This window comes from Lynx rufus, unplaced genomic scaffold (assembly GCF_022079265.1).
Source record: "Lynx rufus isolate CCGP_SWC_20201006 ecotype Redwood Valley unplaced genomic scaffold, mLynRuf1.p SCAF_6, whole genome shotgun sequence".
Classification (NCBI taxonomy): domain Eukaryota; kingdom Metazoa; phylum Chordata; class Mammalia; order Carnivora; family Felidae; genus Lynx; species Lynx rufus.
In genome coordinates this window covers 77,609,289-77,628,607 of record NW_025814878.1, presented here as the reverse complement: position 1 = coordinate 77,628,607, position 19,319 = coordinate 77,609,289, and the positions used below count along the sequence as shown (strand labels likewise).

Below are 19,319 nucleotides of genomic sequence, written 5' to 3'. Positions count from 1 at the left end.
ATACTATTCAGGGTCCAACTGTTTTCTGGGAGACTATTCATTCCATAATGGAGAGCATTGGGAATATATGATCAAATTTATTTTATAAACATCTTTGGCAGAAATAAGAATAAATTCTTACAGAGATAAACACATGGGAAAGATGCAGCTTCAGTAGATATATCTTTAAAATCTTTATCTTGCAAAATTTCATCATCCTTAATACTTTCATTTTCTTCTAAAATAGATTTTTTTTCATTATTAGGTTTTCATTTATTTGAAAGGAGGGCATAATGTCCACTTGGAAGGACTGTTCCTATCATTTCCCTCAGCTTTAAATGCAACATCTGCTTTTTAGCTGCAGTGGTTTGTCCAGAAGACTTTGCCATCTATGCAGAATATTCCACTATCACCTTTTATTTCCCTCTAATCCATCTGATTTCACATGGAATATTGTGGAGCAGCATCTTGAAATAAGGAAAAATGAGTCTGCTTTGGTACATATTAAGGGTTTCATCTTTTATAACTTTCACTTTTCAATATTTTCTTTCTCTGGAGTCACACAAATCAGAGGGGCCTGATATCTTTGAGAGAAATACACCTGTAGAGCTCGCCTGGAAGCTATTCTTTGTGGGTCTGTAGACTTGCTCTGGGCAACTTACAGCTTTAACACAACAGATGGTGAAGGCGCCAGGAAGTACTTTGGGGGAAGCCTTCTCTACCCACTTTACAAATCCCCCTTGGTGTGGGGAATCTCATTCTGTCATGCCAGGGCTCACATATACCCTGCGGCCATTCAAAAATATGTCCTATTATGGCCCCATCGGTAGATGTTTTGAATGAGAACTTAGACAGAAGATGCGGGTCACCTGAGTAGCTCAGTGGATTAAGCTTCTGACTCTTGATTTTGGCTCAGGTCATGATCTTGCGGTTCATGGAATAGAGCATGATGTGGGACTCTGTGCTGGCAGTACGGAGCCTCCTTGGGATTCTCTCTGTCCCTCTCTCTCTCTGCCCCTCCCTGCTTGCATGCTCTCTCTCTCTCTCTCAAAAATAAATAAACATTTAAAAAAAGGAAAAAGGATGCTAAGCTTCTTGTCAAAAATCATGAACCCACCTCGATTAGAGTGTTGAGATGCTAATGGATATAGGCGTGCTTGTGGGAAAGCTGTGGGAACATAACTGAACCCTGCATGGCACTATTTTTCAATTTCATTTACTTTATTTAAAATTGTAATTTAGAAAAAATAAAAAAAAATTTTAAAAATAAAATTGTAATTTAGTGGGGCACCTGGGTGGCTCAGCCAATTGAATGTCTGACTTTGGATCAGGTCATGATCTCGTGGTTTGTGGGTTCGAGCCCTGCATCAGGCTCTGTGCTGACAGCTCAGGGCCTGGAAACTGCTTCAGATTCTGTGTTTCCCTCTCCCCCTCCCCACTCAAAAATAAATAAACATTAAAAATTTTGTTTTAAAAATAAAAAAAACAAAAGAAAATTGTAATTTAGAAATTTTTGTGTGGTAATGCATTACTACAGTTTAGATGTCAAAATGATAATAAAAGTATATTCTGGTGGGGGGGGGGCACCTGGGTGGCTCAGTTGGTTAAGCGTCCGACTTTAGCTCAGGTCATGATCTCACGCTCATGAGCTTGATCCTCTTGTTGGGCTCTGTGCTGACAGCTCAGAGCCTGGAGCCTGCTTTGGATTCTGTGCCTCCCTCTCTCTCTGCCTCTCTCATGCTCACACTCTATCTTTCAAAAAAAAAAAAAAACATTAAAAAAAAGGTATATTCTGGGAAGTCTTGCTTCCACTTCTGTCCCTTTCTACCCTGTTCCTTCAACTCCCTTACCCCTCACAGATACTTCTTTTTATTAGTTTCACCTGATTCCATAGGGTCAGCCTGATTTGTTTAAACGATGATGATATTTAACATTCGATAGGGAACCAGGAAATCAGACACCAAGGTAACTAATTGCTACTTATTTTGACCTGTCTCTACTGAGGTGTTTTCCTAAGAGGTTCGTTAATGACATTGCCAAGGACAGCAGATGAGCTCTCTGCAGACAGCAGTGTTTCTGGCTCCCGAGGGAGGAAGGAAGGAACACAGCTCTTGTGTTACCCCCTTAAAAAATCACCTAGAGTCATGTTCTAATTAGACAATTCCTTTATCTGAAATGTATTCAGTTTTCAGGATTCGACAGGGCTAAACAACTGGGGGGAGAAGAACCTTATATTCCTCATGACACTGCTTTTAAAAGAGGATAGGGAAAAAGTAATTTAAAAATTGAGAAGAGTCCGATCCTCTTACTTACCTAAATCCTAGCACATGGATTTCTTTGAATCCTGGAAATTTCTTAAATACCTTTTGCATCTGCAGAAAGAAAGAAATTTATGAAACGCTCTGGCTGTACCAGGTCAGATGTTACCTAACTGAAAAAGTCTCAACACTTCTGATGAGTTAGGGGGAATAAATGAAAATGGAAAATTGAAGCAACGATTGAGGCCAAACGCTTTGTTCTTGGTAATTTCTGAAACCCAGAGGAAAGTGTTTTGCTATTTATTTAAAAGCTGCAATTGGGTAGTTCTGATCTGCTTTCATGGTTACTTTATATAAAATATGAAAAAACTTCAAGGTGGCACTTGGAAGAAACTTTTTTGGCTACAGTATTTTTATTTATACACAAAGAATAACTATAATATTTTCTGGGTTGAATTATATGATTTGGAAAATATGTTAAAGAGGTTACTAAAGTCAAAATGGCTGCTATATCTAAATAAACTGGTACAGGCAGACTCTAATAGGTTAGATTCACTGGTAGATTTCTGTGGACTTTAAAATAAATTTTCTTAGTTTGACCTTGCTAATGAAACATATTATAGGAATATTTTATAATTGCTCTATTCAGTTATTCCTGACCCACTACGGTCTGGCTTCTGCCACTGGATTCACCCAGTGGGGAGGATTTTCTCCAGGCTGTTGTCTCTTGGCTCTCTCCAAATCCAGTGGCATTTTCCATTTCTCTTCCATGCTGTGCCTGCTTATTTTCTGGTTCTTCTTCTATCTCAAGGACCACTTTCTCAGTCTTCTTTACTCCATCTTAGTCTCATCTGCACTCTCTACTTTAAATATAAAGATGCTTAGCCTCCTTATCTCACCCTCCCACTTATTCAGTAAGTTTGACTGCAGGCACTGTGCTAGGCTCTGGGGACACATTGCCACATAGACAGGCGCTGCTCCGTCCAGCTTACTCCCGCATGGACTGGGAGGCAAGAGAGACCAAGAGAAAGGGATAGTATTAGTAGCAAAGCTTGGAAGGGAGAGCAGGGTGAAAGTGAGGCTGAGGAGGTGAGCAGGAACCTGGCACCACCTTCCCTTCCCTGTGCCCACTCCCCTCTGCCCCCCCTTGGGGATCTCATTTTCTGCCATAGCTTCACTGATCACCTGAGACATAGCTTTGAGTTCTACATGTGAATATCCCAACTTTGCCACTACTAAATACATCCAAACCAGAGTTATTCTCTTCCTTCCAAATCCGCCTTTCCTCCAGCGCTCTCTATCCCAGTCAGGTTCATAAACACCTATCGTCTTCCATGCCAGAAGACCCAGCAACCCTAATACCTTCTCTCTGTGCCCATCACATCCATTCATTAACTCCTGGTAGTTTGAACCCCATATACATTTTGTTTCCATCACATTCTTATTCTCATGGCAGGCATACCTTCCCTATCTCCCTTTTCATATTGCTGAAATGGTTTTCTAGGGGTGTGTGAGGAAAGACAGCAGAAATTTTTTTTTTGGCGGGGGGAGGGGATATGCTAGGGCAGGAGGAATAGAGATGTCTCCTTGACCACATTTTTATTTCCAAGGTAATCATTCCATATCTGTTGTTCTTCACTAAAAATCCCTTGATGGGCTGCACTGCCAATTGAATAAGTTCCTTTAGAATGGCATTTAAGGTCCTGCGCATTCTAACCTTCCATTCCCCAAGCACTTTATCATTTGCCCTTCCTGTCATCATTACCCTCTTGGCCAATATTGTGTCCTCTCGGGACACTAAACTAACACCTATCTCTCCTCAAATTACAACATGTACTTCCTCCAGACCTCTATGACTTTTCCCCCTTTTAGCCCAAGATGCAACTTCTATCTTCTGCTCCTTGACTGCCCATACCGCCATATTTCAAAGCCAGCTGAAGCATATTCTCTGTCGAGAATTTGTAGAGCCCTAAAGTCAGGCTCAATGATTTCTTCTCCCTACTGCTCTAGAACTTGTTACAGTATATCCCATAAAACAGTCTATGAGCTGCACAATGGCTCCTTCACTGAGATTATGCTCCTTGGGCTCAGGGACTGTGTCTGATTCATCTTCATCTCCCTCCCTCCCAGTACCTAGCAGGCCGTTATCCACATAGCAGGGACTCAGCAAGTTTTGTTTAATGGACTTGAGTGGATCTCTTCATTCTCTAAACTCATCAACATGCTGCTGCATTGTCACTGTATCTAAAATTACTGCTGATTCTATATTATCTATGCCAAGGACTAGGGCAGTGATGCACAGATAATCCCCAAATCACTTACATTGGCCTTTGAAGTGTGTCATAGATTTCTTTTTCCAGCAGACTGATTTACCAGCTAAATCATATTTTCTTACACCAATATTAAAATTAGTTTTCATTCCCTCAGTATATAGTAACTGCAGCGATGAAGGTAGTCTAGGTTTTGGGTGCTGAGGTAGCTGTGTAGGCCTGAGTTTAAATATTGGTTCTGTTCCTTTCTAGCTGTAAGACCTTGAGTTTATTGCTTCATCTCTCTGAATACGATCTCCTTAGTCCAAAAAGGATAACAATACCTATATTATAAGGCTCCTATAAGGAATAACTAATAAATGCCTGACACACAGTACGCAAAGAGTTGATGATATTGTATTTTTGATTAACTTAGTCTCTACATCTTCTACTGGATTACTAGCTCCTTGGTAGTCCAATTTTCTTTTACTTCCTCAGTAGCCACATAACTTGGAGCCTGACGGGGGCAGAGCAAGACTTCAGTCAGTTGTTTTTGAAAGACCCAGTGAGGGGAAAGGACAAGATGAGGGTCCCTGTAGGGGTCAAGGGCAGGGATGCTGAGTACTTAGCTTCCGTGCCTCCATGACCACCCCCACCACAGGCTTAACAGAGGAGAACTAGGAGTTTAGGTCTGAGGAGATGGTCTTTGTTACCGAGATAGGTAGGAAAGAGCTGTGTACATGCCTCAGGTCTGCTCTGGCTTTCTGTGGCAAATAGCTTTGGGTCCCCAAGGCAGTTGTCATGCCATTCCAGTAACAACACCTTAGACTAGATGTTTAAGTGTGAGCAGCAGTTTCTGGAGTGGAAGATTCAGACCCTGACTTGTCCTTCTTTCGTGTCCAGGATACCAGAGGCGCTGTTGTATGGATGAAAACAGTCAATCAAAACAGAACTGCTCCCATAGAAGCCCGCAGCTGCAGCATGGGCAGTGGGGAACATCTCCAAGGAGAGCCGTCCTCCCCTCCAAGAGTGCTCCACAGCACTGGCTCCAGCAGAGAGGAATTTTGTTGTTCATGCCCTCTTTGTGAACCTGTCTGTGATCGATTAAGACTCAGCTCTGCTTAGGAGGGTGCAGAAGGCATCTAGGGAGGAGATGACAAAGGCCTTCAGTTAATTCTGCCAAATAATCTTCTGGGGACCCTCCAATTACGGAGTGCTAACCATTAAATTGCTAATTAAGTGCCCAGTTAACCTTATTAATAATACTAAATGCACAGGGGCCTCCCTGATTCTGCTGGAATGTATGTTCAAGGGGCTATAAAAAGGCAGCTGTATTGAGTTCTCATGAGCGTTTGCACAGGAGAAAGCATTCAGACAACAGCTAAGCATTCCTTTTGACATTTGTATTAAATTGCTCATTAGGTTTATTGTGGAAATTAAATTACTTCAAAGCACTGTCCATTAATTCCTGATTAGGCCTGAATGGCTCTGCTAATGCAAGTATGGGCGGTGGTGGAGTGGGTTGGTTATCTGTTGGCAAGCTGCTGGGTGGTCTGGACTGCTCAGAAGCCTGGAAAGGGAACAGATGCTCTAACCAGAGGGGCTCCATCTCAGAGAAGCCAGTGACCGTGCAGAGGGACCCGCAGGACTGATGTGATGGGTCTCTGGAACAAGACCCAGCAAGACATACTCTTATTTGCTAATAAGTTTTTCAGAGTCTAGAATGGGCATGCTAATTTGATGATGATACAAAAATCCCTGTCCCATAAATATTTATTTGGGAAAAATAGGAAGTACTGCATAATGGTTAAGAGTAGGGGTTCTGGTGCCAGGCTGCCTGAATTGGAATCTTGGCCAACTATCCGATTTTGAAGATACTCCGACTATACTAAAGATTTTCTGAAGAGAATATTTCAAGAACAAATAGAAAGTTAACAGACTATTCTTTAATTCATTCTATCTAATAATCCGTGTCTAAGTACTTCTCTGGTTCATAAACACCCCATGCTGATGCTTTCTCTTTGAAGTCTGTAGAAATGATTCTTTACATTTTATTGACTGAACGCTGATGCAGGAGGAAGTTGGAGGTTTAATATTTTTGCCTATTTATCTTCTCTCCAGTTGAGAGGAGGTAAGCACTGAATTCTCCAAGTATGACAAGTAGGGGCCTGTTGGTTCCCTGGCCATGCTGAGTGAGATGCTTGGGCACCCAGGCTCTCCACAAATGAAGTTCATGGTTATGTTTTCTTATGAATGCTTCTATTTTCAGTTGCATTTCTACGGTCACTGAGTAGTTAACTGCATCCCAAGCTCTGTATTAGGAGGTTAAGTCTTCAGAGATGAAAGAAACAGTTCCTGCCCTCAAGGGGACACTCAGAGCCTGAAGATAGTGAGGGTGGCAGGTGAAGAGGGAGAAACAGAGACAACAAAGGCCATAGATGTGTAAAGAAACAATCTCAAGACAGGGTGATAAATGTTGTGGCAACAGTGGGCACCGTGTTTTAGCTCAGAGGAGAGGCACTGACTGAATCCAGAATGGTTTGAGACAGAACTTTCCTTGATGAAGTTTTGTAAAATGAAACTCAGGGAAAGGACATTCCAGACAGATGAGACAACACAGAGAAAGGCTAAAGGTGAGAAAAGATTTGTAAGCAGTTTGTATTTCTGTAGAGTGCAAAGGAGGGGGATGGGAAGGATGGGAAGATGAGGCTGGAAAGGAAGGCAAGGCTTTTATCATGGCGTATAAATGCCACAGTCAGCAGAGTAGCTTAGATTCATCCTGCAGGAAATGAAGAGGCAGGCAGATATGATGAGAGTCCAAGATGGAAGAGATATCTTTGAGCAGCTCCGAAGTTTAGTGGATGACATGGACAACATTACTGCCTTACACTTATCACCCACGAAGAGTGTCATGTCATTGAATTACATCAAACTGCAAAAGTGGATATATATCATGTAAGACAAATATGAATTAAAATTCATATTTCAACCCAGCATGTTCCCTAGTTGGTGCTTACATGAACATTTTAGATGTATAGAATACCTGTATAGTGGCTCTCTGTTAAAGAAGGTTTAAAGACCTACTAATATTTAAAAAGAAAACCTAAATGTAAATGACTTTTAAGATAGAGAAGCTGGAGGAGCTCCTGGGTGGCTCAGTCAGTTAAGCATCCAACTCTTAGTTTTGGCCCAGGCCATGATCTCGCTGTTCATGAGTTTGTGCCTTGCTTCAGGCTTTGTGTTGACAGCTCGGAGCCTGGAGCCTACTTCAGATCCCGTGTATCCCTCTCTCTGTGCCCCTTCCCTGCTTGTACTCTGTCTCTTTTTTTCTCGCTCAAAAATAAATAAACAGTAAGGGAAAAAAATTTAAAAAAAAAAAGAAGCTAGAATAGAAAACTTTTCTAGAGATGAATTTGCCCTAACATTTTGGGACCCATTGCAGTTTTTGATTAAAATGAAAGCAGTTTTGGTTGAAAATGAATGCCTGGTCACAAGAAGTTGGAACTATTAGTTCGAAGGGTTTAGGTCCTGTTGGCTCCCAGATTCTGAGTCATGACTTGGGCTGTGGTTGTGTGGGGTGGGTTCACTTACCTGGAGTTGAGACTTGGCCGCCAGCTCCTGATAATGTGGGGACTGGGAGTCAGCGAGCTCTGCTGTGAACCTCTGGTTTGCTAGAGTGATGCTCAATTCCACCTTCTGCTCCAGTGGGCCTTTGTATACCTTAGTGGATTCTATTTTTCTTTCCTGAGTTAGAAAATAAAAGGTCTTCTATTAATATAAACTATAAGTATATGGTAATACTATATAATATATATTGATATTGTCTCAAAAAGTGGATAATGAAGGCTCAAGTGCTTTAAAATTTTTTTTAGCGTTTATTTATTTTTGAGAGACAGAGAAAGACATAGCATGAGCCGGGGTGGGGCAGAGAGAGCATTAGACCATTCGTGCCTAAACTTCATATTAAAGAATCCCAAGCAGGTTCCAGATTCTGAGCTGTCACAACAAAGCCCAATGCGGGGCTTGAACTCATGAACCATGAGATCATGACCTGAGCTGAAGTAAGACACTTAACTGACTGAGTCACCCAGGTGCCCCTCAAGTACTTTTAGAATTAAAATCTTATTAACTAGAAGTGTTCTCTGAATTTCATTGAGGGACAAAGTATCAAAGCTCCAATGAGTTAACTATTTAGAATCCTTGAGGACACTGTAATGTTAGAACTCTGTGCTCTTCATGAAAACATTTGCACACATGCACACACACACATAATTCATATATACTGTTGGAGCATCACTGAGATTGTGCCACACTCTTGTGTAACTATGAATGCTCTTTGATGAAGACTGGATTATACAATATAACCTATGTGATGCTGAGATATTATTTAATACAATCTTCTTTATTTATTTAAAAAAATTTTTTTTTCAACGTTTATTTATTTTTGGGACAGAGAGAGACAGAGCACGAACGGGGGAGGGGCAGAGAGAGAGGGAGACACAGAATCGGAAACAGGCTCCAGGCTCTGAGCCATCAGCCCAGAGCCCGACGCGGGGCTCGAACTCCCAGACTGCGAGATCGTGACCTGGCTGAAGTCGGACGCTTAACCGACTGCGCCACCCAGGCGCCCCAATACAATCTTCTTTAGAGAAGAGTCTAGACTGGTTTAATGAGACCATTTGTGCCCAAACTTCATATTAAAGCTAGTTAGTGAGCACTGTCAGGTCAAGAGAGGATTTGAAATATCTCTCAGAAGGAATGGCATATTTGGGCCACCTTTGGTAGCATGTGGCTAAAAATAGAAATACTCTTCTGAGGACCTGGATTTGGCCAAGGGGTCATCCTTTTTGCCCTCTGGACTGGGAACAAGCAGGAGTCTCTCACTGTTCTGAATTCACATAGGTTCCCAGGGCACAGAGCAAGCCTGGAGCTGAGTTTCAAACTTGGGGTGTGACAGATTTTCAGTATTGGGTACCTAGATGATTGTGAAATCTGAAAGGTTTTTAAAAGAGTAAAAAACATGTCTGTGGAAAATTGAATGTCTTTGGTAATGCACTTAGTCTTTTATTAGTGACATCAGCTATGGAAGCTGAAAGAGGAGACCAACCAATGGAAAATGCCATGAGGGACAAAACTCATGTGGGTGGTAGCCAATGTAGTTTCTCCTCATTTCATATCACAAGCCCCTCTCTTCCATGGCAGTAGACAGACACACAACCTCTAACTTTAATAGGGCACATGGAGGATGCCAGACTACTGATGTTTGTTTAACGAAAAGATTTTGTTGATTCATTCATCAAAATAACACATAAGCATCTGTATGGGTGTAGGACAGTGTTAGGACCTGTGGAAAGTTAAAAGAAAAATATGGCCTATAGCATTATCCTCTACAAGTTTACCATTTCACTAGGCATATTTAAGTTCACATGAGATATTTAAATAAATTCTTTAGATGTATTAGTGAGAAGTCTTCTAATTTATCCTCAGCCACTGGATTAATTTTCCGCGCCTCTCAGCCAGCACCCTCAGTAATACTTCATTACCTGTGAGATGAAAATTCAAACTCTTTTTCCTGACATTCAAGGCTTTCCACAATCTGATAACAATCTGCTTGAACAATTTTATTTATTTTATATATAGTTTTTCATTAAAATTTATTTTTTAACTCAACTACTGAGTGGGCCCAAGTACAATGTCTTCAATTTTTTTAGTTTTTATTTTAATTCCAGTTAGTTAACGTACAGTGTTATGATAGTTTCAGGTGTACAGTATAGTGATTCATACATCACCCTGTGCTCATCACAACAATTGCACTTGTTAATCCCCATCACCTATTTAACCTATTCTCCCACCCACCTCCCTCTGGTAACCATCGGTTTGTTCTTTATAATTAAGAGTCTTTTTCTTGATTTGCCTCTCTCTGTCTCTCTTTTTTTCCCTTTGTTTGTTTTGTTTCTTAAATTCCACAATGTGAAATCATATGGTATTTGTCTTTCTCTGACTGGCTTATTTCACTTAGCATTATATTCTCTAGCTCTATCCATGTTGTTGCAAATGGCAGGATTCATTCTTTTTTATGACTGAGTAATATGCCATTGAACCACATCGTTATCCATTCATCAACTGATGGACACTTGAGCTGCTTCCATATCTTGGCTACTGTAAATAATGCTGCTATAAATATAGGGGTACATGTGTCCCTTTGAATTAGTGTTTTTGTATTCTTTGGGTAAATAGCCAATAGTGTGATTACTGGATTGTATGGTAGTTCTATTTTTCACTTCTTGAGGAAACTCTGTACTGTTCTGCAAAGTGGCTGCACCAGTCTATATTCCCACCAATAGTGCACGAGTGTTCATTTTTCTCCACATCCTCACCAATACTGTTGATTCTTGTGTTATTGATTTTAGTCATTCTGACAGGTGTGAGGTGATATCTCATTGTTGTTTGGATTTGCATTTCCCTGACAGTAAGTGATGATGAACATCTTTTCACATGTCTGTTGGCCATCTGTATGTCTTCTATGGAGAAACGTCTGTTCATGTCTTATCATTTTTAATTGGATTATTTGTTCTTTGGGTGTCAAGTTTTGTAAGTTTTTTACATATTTTGGATACTAACCCTTTATCAGTTATGTCATTTGCAAATATCTTCTCCCATTCTGTAGGTTACCTTTTAGCTTTGTTGATTGTTTTCTTTTCTGTGCAGAAGCTTTTTATTTTGATGTAGTCCCAGTAGTTTATTTCTGCTTTTGTTTTCCTGGTGCCAGGAGACATATCTAGAAAAAGGTTGCTATGCAGAATATCAAGGAGGTTACTAGCTGTGTTCTTTTCTAGGATTTTTATGGTTTCAGGTTTCACATTTAGGTCTTTAATCCATTTTGAATTTATTTTTGTGTATAGTGTAAGAAAGTGGTCCAGTTTCTTTTTTTGCATATTGCTGTCCAGTTTTCCCAACACCATTTGTTAAAGAGACTGTCCTTTTCCTACTGGATATTCTTTCCTGCTTTGTCAGAATTAATTGACCATATAGTTGTGCATTTATTTCTGGGTTTTATATTGATCCATGTGTTTATTTTTGTGCCAGTACCATACTGTTTTGATTACTACAGTTTTCTAATATAACTTGAAGTCCAGTATCGTGATGCCTCCAGCTTTGCTTTTCTTTTCCAAGATTGTTTTGGCTATTTGGGGTATTTTGTGGTTCCATATAAATTTTAGGATTGTTTGTTCTAGCTCTGTGAAAAATGCTTGTGGTATTTTGATATGGATTGCATTAAATGTGTAAATTGCTTTGGGTAGCATCAACATTTTAACAATATTTGTTCTTCCAATCCATGAACATGGAATGTCTTTCCATGTCTTTGTGTCTTCTTCAATGTCTTTCATCAGCATTCTTTAATTTTCAGAGTACAGATCTTTCACCTCTTTGGTTAGCTTTATCCCTAGATATCTTATTACTTTTGGTGCAGTCATAAATGGAATTGTTGCTGCTTAAACAATTTTAGTCTGTGTCATTTCTCCTTGCCCTGACTACCAGATAGCTTGCTAACTGTTGATGAGATACCACATTACTTGTGCTAGTCTCCTGACCGGAGAGACCTTCCTCACTGCTCCCCATGCTCACTTCCAGTACTAAAACATAAGGACACACACACACACACACACACACACACACACACACCACATACACACATTTTTTTACTTCTTACTAATACCCTATGGTTCATTTAACATAATATTTCCTCTGATTATTTAGGGTAGAAACCTTTGTCTCTTTCTAATCTCTTGGAGCAGTGAATAATATCTGAATTTCTCATTTAGTACCTATGTCATACCCACCTAGTCTTTTTATATGCTAATCTTGTCACCCCACATATAATCTCCTCGAATCCAGTATGATTCTCATAGTTTGTTAACTCTCCCAAAGTAAAAAAAAAATAATGTGGTCATTTATGCACAAAACTCTCTGTGAATATACATGATTAGCAGTCACATCCTTTGCAACCTGTCCTGGCTTATCATTTTGCTCCATTCTATATATCTGCCATCTTCAAGTACACACTAAGACTATTTTGTTGTACTTATTTGCATTATATATTTCTTGAAGGCAGGAACCATGTCTTATTCATCTTAGAATCTTTGGTACATACCCCAATGCCTGGCACATCAGAGGATTTTAGTAAAATGTTTGCTGAGCCAAAGAATGAGTGATAGATGTGGGTGGTAAAAAAGGTAAGAGGAGGATTTGATGAATATAAAATGAAATGTTCAGGGGATATTTACTGCAGAAAGGGGGACATATATTAGATTTTGAAGAATATGAGACATAAGTAATACGAGAAAAGAGTGAACTAGAGTTGTCTTTGAAATTTTATAGTGAATATATTTAATCTCAATAATTTTTTTCAACAGCACTTTTCACTGTTCATGGAATAGTATTTTGGAGAAAAATGGAACAATTTAATTCTTTGTTTAGAGCAATAGTTCCAGCAAATCTGCAGCCATCTGGCCTACAGGCCAGCAGGGTTCTCATCCCTGAATTTTCATGTAGAGCTGGTGAGACTGAACTTCTTGCCCTCACTGTCTGGGCTTTGACCTTGCAGAGAGGTTCACAGGGAGGTAAGGGCCAGCAAAGTTTCTCAGACCACAGGGAAGTATGTGTCACCCCTGGACTGCCCCCTGCTGAACTTGCTGCCCACAGTGTGCTGCCATGATGCTGACACTCCTGGGGAAAGAGGGCAGTGTTTCCTGGCTTCAACATCAAGTGTCTGGCTCAAAGATTTTGAAGTGATTAAAATGTCCCCCTTTTCTGGGACACCTGGGTGGTTCATTTGGTTGAGCATCAGACTCTGGCTCAGGTAATGATCCCATGGTTTGTGGGTTCGAGCCCCATGTCAGGCTCTGTGCTGACAGCTCTGAGCCTGGTGCCTGCTTTGGATTCTATGTCTCTCTTTCTCTGCCTCTCCTCCACTGGTGCTCTGTCTCTGTCTCAAAAATAAATAAAACACTAAATTTTTTTTTAAAAAATGTCCCCCTTTTCTGACAACCAACAATTAATTCTGTAACATATCCTCTCCTCCTGCATTCCTTTCGCACAAAGAGAGCAGTGGCCAGTGCTTCTCTTTGCCTGTGAATACCATTTACTTTTCCCCATTTAACATGCAGGATTTCAATCATTTTGATATTTATCTGACCCATTTATGCTGGCCATGCCTGGAAGCAAAACTTCTACCCTTAGTGTCAGCATGAGATTACACTTTGGTGAAGGAGCTTGACTGATTGGATGATTGACTGACTGATAGGTTTATCCATTCATTTATTCTAATGCTTGGGGAGTACTTGCTATATATGCAGTTCTGTTAGGTACTGGGGAGAAAAGGGCCCCTACCCTCCTGGAGTTTATAACTAAGTTGCTTTTTATAATTCCTCTCAACTTATTCTAGGTTTCAATCTGGTTTTTCCCCTCAGTCCCTAGAAGAAGTGAGAATACTGAATAGAACAAAGTCACTGACTCTTACTTGGCATGATAAAAATGCAGCACTAATAATATGGAATGGCCAGTTCATCCATTCTCTTTTCTTGTTTTACCAATAAAACAAAAACAGGCATGTGAAGAGCTAGATTGACTCTCAGAACTTCTTACTATTGTAGGCATGATGGTGTCATTGAGGAATGTGTCACCAAGAGTGAGAGGGAAGGGTCCAAGCGAGACACTGGAGACATCTGTGGAAATTAAAAAAAATTACGGGCACAGAATGAGATTGGAGAAGTTTACATAAGAACAAAGTCAAAATTTCATATACTCTTTCTGTAATTCTGGAATTTACAGATATGAGCTGCATTCTTAACTCATTTAAGATTATATAAATATAATGGGTATTGAGGAGGGCACCTTTTGGGATGAGCACTGGGTGTTGTATGGAAACCAATTTGTCAATAAATTTCACATATAAAAAAAAATCAAAAAGCCAAAGAAACCAAAAAAAAAAAAAGATTATATAAATATGTTCTTGAGAAAAAAACAACTCATACTTTTGGTACCAGTTGAATTCTCCATTCTCATCTAGGACCCAAGTTTGGTGCTATTCTAGATACGTTTCAGTTAAATGGTTTGCCAATGAGATCTGGTTAATTTTTCTTTTTTGACTATATAAAGGATGCTTATCTTGAATTTATTTGTTTGAAAATATTGGCGATGATTGTCTCCAAGTTGTAAGATAATGGGTGATTTCACTTTACCTTTATTCTTTTCTAAATTTTCCAAGATTTATACAATGAACCTAAATTATTTTATACATTTAGAAATATCAGTTATTTTTAAGAAAGTATATTATAAATTTTGTCAACTTCAATTAAGGATTGCTTTTTAACTAATATACTTCCATGATAATTTTTTCCCTTCCCTCTCTTTCATGATAATCAGGAACAGGTGAATGAGGAGGTCTAAGCTTACCTGGAGAAAACACAGGGGTTTCACCAGGTGCTCCTAATGTCTTCTCTGTTGTGATTTCATCTTTTCTATTAGCACAATAGGAAAGAGAAAAGAGATGGTGAAAAGGAGCTTGATGACAATAGGGGAAATTTATTTACTTTTCCTATACTCAATAGACTTAAAATTAGAGGAAAACCCTTTAAAACTGGGTTTGCCTATTTTTTCAATATAGAAGTAATCTTCAAATATATTTCCATTGAAGACAAATTCAAACAACCCCTGAAAATGGTTATGTTTGGCTCCAGGGCTTTCCCATAAGCATTTTTCATGTGGTTCTGGGGAGCACTTTCATTGTGGGCAAAACTGGTCTTTGGGCTTGATGTTTTATAGTCTCATTGTGCTTATACTGTGTCTTTAACATCAAAGATAATTGCATGACATGATCTATGTATGACTGAATATTCTTGCTAAAATCTCAGATCCTCAAACCTGCAAATCCAGGGAATGCTTAAGTTTATCTACTAGAGTAAGTCTTGTGGTTATAGCAATAGGAAAGAAAGATTTCTGGATAGATATATTAAATCCTATTCTGGACACAACCATTGCTTGCAAGAGTTATGGGTAGCTTTGCAGGCTATGCGGTGGCCATCTGGAAAATATCTAAGGGCAAGTCCAAGGGCATGGTTATAAAGCTGTCTGCATATGATGTTGGCTCATTCTAGCAAACTCTATGTAGAAAGGAATAGCAGTAGTGATATCTTTTTAAGCTCCCTGAAAGATTTGTTACTATTAGCTATTAGGTTTTAATAGCTCGTGTCTATGTTAGTACAATGTAGTCATAGTTGACCAATATATCTGATTCAATTTTCTGTGGCTCATGTTGATGGGAAGACCAAAGGGAATGGATAGGTGCTATGCTGTTATAGAGACATCTAGATTGGCTGTAGATAATGAGATCATCTACATATTTCTAATATACTCAATTCTGCCAAAGTGCTAATAGGGATGGTATACAAAGTACCATCTGTTGGACTGGCATGGCTCTGACCAGTCAGAATAGATGTAAACATGGAGGACTATATTGGTGCACACAGGCTAAATATAAATTCAGACTGTTTAGGAATTAGGTATTCTTGTTCTTCTCTGCTGATTTGTGCTATGTGCTTCAGAAATAGTTTGTATGGATATCATATTTATAAAGATTTCATATCAAACATTAGAGCATTTGTGATTTAGACAATTTTCCTTTTTTTCCACTTTATAGGTCTTGTTTATAGAAAGATCTTTCCTACTATTATAACTTTGGTATCCTTGTTTTATCTTGCTGTTAAAAAGAAAATAACCAAGAATAGTTATTAAAGTGCTGGCTATTGCATTAGTTACAAGTCAACAGCCCACTTTGTGCAGGACCCTGTGTCAGATGTTATTTCCTTATCCTCTGCCACTGGGTATGATTCTGCCACAACAATGGCAATCTAGACCATCACTCAAAAGCTATAATTTGGGAAGCTGGGACATTGGATTCTTCCACTGGCTTTTATTTTATTTTATTTTTTTCAATGTTTATTTATTTTTGGGACAGAGAGAGACAGAGCATGAATGGGGAAGGGGCAGAGAGAGAGGGAGACACAGAATCGGAAATAGGCTCCAGGCTCTGAGCCATCAGCCCAGAGCCTGACGCGGGGCTCGAACTCACGGACGGCGAGATCGTGACCTGGCTGCAGTCGGACGCTTAACCGACTGCGCCACCCAGGCGCCCCAACTGGCTTTTATTTTAAAGTAATTTGAAACTGGCAGATTTATGGGCTACTCAGATGAGAAAATCTTCTGTTTTGTCTTCCTGGAAAGGTTGAAAATAAGAAACAGCTTGCTTGCCTCCTCTCTTAACAACTTGGTAATCGTAGCTAATGTACAATGTTTGTCTCTTGCTCCTTAGCTATTCTCTCTAGCAATGTTGGTAGATGCAGTAGTGGATGGGATGATTCCATTTCTTTCTCTTTCTGTCTTGGGTAGCTGTTTCCTATAATTTTTAATGTTTTTCTATCAAGTCTTGGTACATTCTGTTGTATTTTTTCTTATGGGTGGATGACCTCTGCTTTACTTTCTTATTCTTTTTTTGAAAATTGGAGGAGTAAGTATCATACTATATTTATTTATGTAAAAAAATTTTAATGTTTATTTATTTTGAGGGAGAGAGTGGGGAGAGGGGAAGAGAGAGGAGAGAGAGAATCCCAAGCAGGCTCCGTGCTGTCAGTACAGGGCCCAATGCAGGGCTCAATCCCATAAATTGTGAGATTATGATCTGAGCTGAAACCAAGAGTCAGATGCTCAACTAACTGAGCCACCCAGGTGCTCCAGTATCATCCTATATTTAAATAAGAAGAGTGAATATCTCTGTGTCTTGTGAACAAAGTTAATACTCTAGTACTAAGATTTTCTTCAATCACATTATTCCTTCTGGTATCAACTTTTTAAAATTTCTAAAGAATGGCTCAGTAGACATATCAATTAACAAAACACATGAGGACTTTGCTCAGGTCTGTGGTGGTGGGTGGAGAGACATAAAACAGTCCCTGCCCTTGAGGAGTTCAAACTCGTACAGGAAAATAGAGTAAAGCAAGGAAGTGTTAAATAAAAATGTAGGTGCCAAGGGGTGCCTGGGTGCTCAGTTGGTTAAGCGTCTAACTTCGGCTCAGGTCATGATCTCATGGTTCCACGGGTTTGAGTCCTGCGTCGGGCTCTGTCCTGACAGTTAAGAGCCTGGAGTCTGCTTCAGATTCTGCATCTCCCTCTCTCTCTGCCCCTCCCCTGCTTGTACTCTGTATCTTTCTCTCTCAAAAATAAATAAACATTAAAAAAATGTAAGTGCCAAAAACAGTGCAAAATTCAAAGCAGGGAGATATTGCTGCAGGCTCAAATAGGCTGTTAAGACATCATGGGGTCCATGGAGGAATCCACTAAGAGCTTGAAAGGAGAGTAGGATTTGGATAGGTAATGTGGAAAGGCAGGATCTTCCCGGCAAGAGGGAAAGGCTAGGGGCCAGAATCCAGCATGAGTAGGGTATGGTCTGTATGCAGTGAGGAAGGGCATGGTAGCAGCAGTGGGATCATAGGTAATGGAGGCAAAGTTGGAAAGGTCAGGGGTTGAAATGCCTCAATTGATTAGTTTGGACTCTGTTTCCGTGAAGGTCCTGGCAGGAAACAGATGGCTCACTCATTGTGGGGTAATTTGAACAAAATTTAAAAAAGGATTACTTGCAGGCTGCCTAGGTGGCTCTCAGTTGGTTAAGCGTCCGACTCCGGCTCAGGTCATGATCTCGTTACTTCAGGGTTTGAGCCCAGTGTCGGGCTCTGTGCTGACAGCTCAGAGCCTGGAGCCTGCTTCAGATTCTGTGTCTCCCTCTCTCTCTGCCCCTCCCCCGCTCATGCTCTGTCTGTCTGTCTCTCAAAAATAAGCATTAAAGAAATTAAAAAAAAAAAAAAGGATTACTTGCTAAGTTGTGGGAAGAGCATAAGAGTAATCATAAGGCCAAGTGCCATACCAGGGCTGGTAACAGTGGGATGCTCAAAACACCCCTAGCCCAGGAGGGGTGAGAAGATGGAGCAGTTACCACGACAGAGACAGAGAAGGCTCTGTGGAAAGGCTGCCTGACAGGAGCTGAGATGAAGTTGAAGGAGGCTAATAGCCCTTGAAAACTTTGCAGGTTGGTGGTTGAGGGGAGGTGATAAATTCACTCACCTCATTCTGTCCTCACCCTCTGATCTCCTGCTCCCCACCGACTATTCCCACCGAGGAGTCAAGGCAAGTGATGTCAGTGATTCCAGCCTCTCCACTCAGCTTTCTGTACACAGAGCATGAGGGGGATCGGTGGGCAGAGGATATTCAGAAGGGTAAGAGGAAGATGTGGGAATTTTTTGAAAGTCATTGAACAGGCCTCAGTGTAAGAAAAGGAATTTTTCAGACTTATTAATCCAGCAGCCGTTATGCAAGTTAAAGAGGGGAAGAGGTTAGAGGCAGGGAAATCCATTAGGGAGATCAGATTTGACATTTTTCACAGTGTAAATTAGTAAGGTCCTGGAAGAGGTTGTTGGCAAAGGGAATAGAAATGAAGGAACAAATGTGAAAAGCATTATAAAGAATTGTCAGTAATTTATACAGCAAAATTTGTGTCTCTCTTAGTATTATCTTCAGATTTAGATTTCTAAATGTTATAAAATGTATGTGATTTGTGTTTAGAGTTTGTCTCTTTTCTTTAATCATTTTACTAATGTACTTTTCCTTGCCTTTTAAAAAATTTTGATTTTCTTATTTGATATTCAGTTCTTGTTGAGAGTATAGCTTAGTGAGTGCTTCAGTAATTTAGTTTGAGAAATACTAACGCTTTACAGAATACCAAATA

At 40.0% G+C, this 19,319-nt stretch overlaps 1 protein-coding gene across 1 annotated transcript in view; it reads right to left on the bottom strand.

Moving 5' to 3' along the window:
* Positions 1–19,319, bottom strand: part of IMPG1 (interphotoreceptor matrix proteoglycan 1) — a 131,706-nt gene that overhangs the window by 77,351 nt on the left and 35,036 nt on the right. Inside the window, exons 5-8 of the mRNA XM_047103019.1 lie at positions 14,942–15,006; positions 14,132–14,211; positions 8,078–8,230; positions 2,293–2,351 (exon numbers count right to left, since the gene is read on the bottom strand). Of these exons, the coding sequence (XP_046958975.1) occupies positions 2,293–2,351; positions 8,078–8,230; positions 14,132–14,211; positions 14,942–15,006 (357 nt within the window). The remainder of the gene's footprint in view (positions 1–2,292; positions 2,352–8,077; positions 8,231–14,131; positions 14,212–14,941; positions 15,007–19,319) is intronic.